General features: G+C 38.1%; 1 protein-coding gene across 2 annotated transcripts in view; it reads left to right on the forward strand.

Moving 5' to 3' along the window:
• Window positions 1-4,152, forward strand: part of MMADHC (metabolism of cobalamin associated D) — a 14,828-nt gene that overhangs the window by 3,739 nt on the left and 6,937 nt on the right. For both annotated transcript variants that reach the window (XM_005415719.3, XM_031056509.1), the window contains 3 exons: window positions 607-821; window positions 2,697-2,802; window positions 3,842-3,972. In XM_005415719.3, the coding sequence (XP_005415776.1) occupies window positions 607-821; window positions 2,697-2,802; window positions 3,842-3,972 (452 nt within the window). The remainder of the gene's footprint in view (window positions 1-606; window positions 822-2,696; window positions 2,803-3,841; window positions 3,973-4,152) is intronic.

Raw genomic sequence — 4,152 nt, forward strand, 5'->3', positions numbered from 1 at the left:
TGGTTTTGGGATTTGTGATTTCCCCTTGGGTTTCCCTGCTGGTTTTGGGATTTCTGATTTCCCCTTGGGTTTCCCTCTTGGTTTTGGGATTTGTGATTTCCCCTTGGGTTTCCCTGCTGGTTTTGGGGTTTCCCTGCTGGTTTTTGGGGTTTCCCTGGCCGTTTTTGTGATTTCTTGGCTGTCTTTGGGTTTCCCTGCTGTCTTTGGGTTTCCCTGCTGTCTTTGGGATTTCCTGGCCATTTTTGGGCTTTCCCTGACCAGTTCTTGGGCTTTCCTGACCGGTTCTTGGGTTTCCCTGAGCAGTTTTTGAGATTCCCTGGTGGTTTTGGGATTTCCTGACCATTTTTGCGATTCTCTGGCCGTTTTTGGGCTTTCCCTGCCGTTTTTGGATTTCCCTGCTGTCATTGGGGTTTTCTGACCATTCTTTGGGGTTTCCCTGCTGTCTTTGGGTTTCCCTGCCGTTTTTTTATTTCCCTGCTGTCTTTGGGGTTTCCTCACCATTTTTTGGGATTTCCCTGCTGTCTTTGGGGTTTCCTGACCATTTTTTGGGGTTTCCCTGCCGTTTTTGGGTTTCCCTGACGGCTCTGGGCTTCGCTGCGCGTGCAGGTCCCAGGACGGTGTGGCCGGACGAGCTGATGGGGCCCTTTGGGCCGCAGGACCAGCGCTTCCAGCTGCCAGGGAACATCGGCTTCGGGTGCCACCTGCATGGCACTGCCAGCCAGAGAGCCCAGCCCGCCCAGAGCCTGCCCGACCTCCTGGCCGAGCCCTCGGCCAGCGACAGGCACGAGTTCGTCGTGGCCCAGTACATCAACGAGTTCCAGGTGAGAGCAGCCCGTGGCACTCGTGTTTTCTTCCCCCAGGATTCTCTCCTGGGGAGCTGAGAAGCCTCACAGAAAAGGAAAACAATGTTATAATGATTTGCTTCTCCTGTGGTTTGCTGCTTTGGAATGTGGTTGGAGATTTGTTTACCCACAGGTGATTGTTGCATTGGTTTCTGTGAATTGTTTTGTCTCATTGGCCAATCAGTGCCAAGCTGTGTTGAGGCTCTGGAAAGAGTCACAAGTTTTCATTATTAGCTTTTTAGCCTTCTGTCTGTATCCTTTCTGTATTCTTTAGTATAGTTTAGTTTAGTATTTTTTAATATAATACAGCGTCTTAAAGTAATAAATTAACCTTTGAGAACATGGAGTCAGATCCTTTTCCTTTTCCTCTCCTCTCCTCTCCTCCCCTCCCCTTCCCCTTCCCCTTCCCCTTCCTTTTTCTTTCCTCTTCCTTCCTCCCTTCCCCCACTTCTTCCTTTCCTTCTCCTTCCCCTCCCCATCTATGGGGGACAAGCACAACTCTCTTCTTCCTCAAGAAAGATTTTCTGCACCGTTTTCTGTCACAGAAACTGCCTCAAGGTGGTTCTTTTTTTTTTAGGAGAAAAAGATTTCAGGCTGTTTTGAAAACAGCATTTTAGGAGTGATTAATGGGAGGATTTCAGTCCTCAAACCTGCTGTTGGCCAAGTCTCACCACCTTTTACCCAGTAAAATTGGAATTTCCTTCAGTATTTTAGTTCGTGGATCTGGATTTGCAAAGTTTGGGCAATGTTTAGTTCTGAAACCCATATTCACATGGAATTCACACAGGAATCCACCAACCTCACAATGAAAGGATTCTGGCAGCCTGATTCATATTCATCATTATGAATACACTCAGTAAAATTGAAATTTCCTTCAGTATTTTATTTCATGGATCTGGATTTGCAAAGTCTGGGCAATGTTTTGTTCTGAAAACCACAAAATTCACAGAGGAATCCCCCAAGCTCATAATGAGAGATTCATCATTGAAATTCATCATTTCAATTCAAAATTGAAATGTCCTTCAGTATTTTTATTTCATGGATCTGGATTTGCAAAGTCTGGGCAATGTTTAGTTCTAAAAATCACAGTATTCCTCCAGGAATCCCCTAAGCTCATAATGAGAGATTCACCATTTTAAATACACACAGTAAAATTGGAATTTCCCTTCAGTATTTTATTGAATGGATCTGGATTTGCAAAGTCTGGGCAATGTTTAGTTCTAAAAATCACAGTATTCCTCCAGGAATCCCCTAAGCTCATAATGAGAGATTCACCATTTTAAATACACACAGTAAAATTGGAATTTCCCTTCAGTATTTTATTGAATGGATCTGGATTTGCAAAGTCTGGGCAATGTTTAGTTCTAAAAATCACAGTATTCCTCCAGGAATCCCCTAAGCTCATAATGAGAGATTCACCATTTTAAATACACACAGTAAAATTGGAATTTCCCTTCAGTATTTTATTGAATGGATCTGGATTTGCAAAGTCTGGGCAATGTTTAGTTCTAAAACAATGGAATTCATCCAGAAATCCCCCCAATCTCACAATGAAAGATTCATCATTGTAAAATTGAATTTTCCTTCAGTATTTTGTATTTGCAGAGTTTAGGCAATGTTTAGTTCTAAAAATTATCTATCTTTTTATATCTTTTCAGATTTTAAATAACTTTTAGCAACTTTCAATATTGTTAATAATAATACTATTTCAATATTTAATATCAAAAGTGTGAAGTGCCACTGCAAATCACCTGAAACTGCTTGAGTGTATTTGATCACTAAACCCTATTTTGATGTACAGAGTTATTCCTGTTTGATATTAACTGTGAAAATTCAATTTTTTCTGGTTTTTAGGGTTCTGATGCTCCCCAGAAGCAGCAGATCAATAATGCTGAAACCTACTTTGAAAATGCCAAGGTGGAATGTGCAGTGCAAGCCTGTCCTGAGCTGCTGAGAAAAGGTTCATTTTTATTTCCAGCCAAAAAATTCAACTTTTAAATATAAAACCAGTGAATATCAGGGCTCTACCACAGAATGTGCTGTGGGAAAGGTTAATTCAGAGTTAATCAGTACAAAAATCCCTGTGGATAGAATGGAAACCAAGTGCTGTTGGCAATATTTAATATTTTAAAATTTAAATTAATTTTTTAAAATATTTGCTGTTGACAATATTTAATATTTCATTTTAAATGTAATTTTTAGTTGTTGTTTGATTGGGAAATTCTGGAGTTAATTCCTTATCCAAAATCCATTTAGCAAATCCTTTAGAATTGCTAAACAAAACAATAAATGGGAATCAGGAAATTTGTGCCAGCACTGAATTTGTGGTTTTCATTTATTCAGGGAGGAAATTACATAAATTAAATGGGAACCATTTAATATATTTTAATATCTTTTCAGATTTTAAATAACTTTTAGTAACTTTCAATATTGTTCATAATATTATTATTTCAATATTTAAGATGAAAAGTGTGAAGCGCCAGTGCAAATCACCTGAAAGTGCTCGAGTGTATTTAATTAAATTTAATTAATTATTAAACTAAATTAATATTTAGTTAAACGGGAACCATTGAATTAAATAAAAAGTAAAAATAATAACCAAATAGGAAATTAAATAGGAACAATTAAATTAGATGAAAAGTAAAAATAATAACCAAATGGAAAATTAAATGGGAACCATTGAATTAAATAAAAAGTAAAAATAATAACCAAATAGGAAATTAAATAGGAACAATTAAATTAGATGAAAAGTAAAAATAATAACCAAATGGAAAATTAAATGGGAACCATTGAATTAAATAAAAAGTAAAAATAATAACCAAATAGGAAATTAAATAGGAACAATTAAATTAGATGATAATAATAAATAACAAATTCAAATAAAAGAAATGAAATAAAGGAATTTAAAAAGGGAAATGTGCCTGAAGTGTTGGTGTGGGTGGGAGGGAAGGCTGCCATGGCAGAGCAGGACAAATGTTGGGTTTTTCCCCGTTTTTCAGATTTCCAGTCGCTGTTCCCAGAGGTGAACCCGCAGCGCCTGACTGTGCTCACTGTCACCCAGAAGAGCCAGCACGACATGAGCGTGTGGAGCCACGAGGTGGAGGAGGAGAGGGAGATGCTCCTGGAAAACGTCAGTGCATCCCCAAAGCAAACCCAAATTCAAATCCTGTTCCTGAGGCTTTCGTGCATTTCTAGCGTTTGACTTTTTTTTTTTTTTATTTTTATATTATATTACATTTCACACACACACACATATATATATACACACACATCTATATATAAAATATAGATCTATATTCTATATATATAT

This window comes from Geospiza fortis, unplaced genomic scaffold, assembly GCF_000277835.1.
Source record: "Geospiza fortis unplaced genomic scaffold, GeoFor_1.0 scaffold112, whole genome shotgun sequence".
NCBI lineage: Eukaryota > Metazoa > Chordata > Aves > Passeriformes > Thraupidae > Geospiza > Geospiza fortis.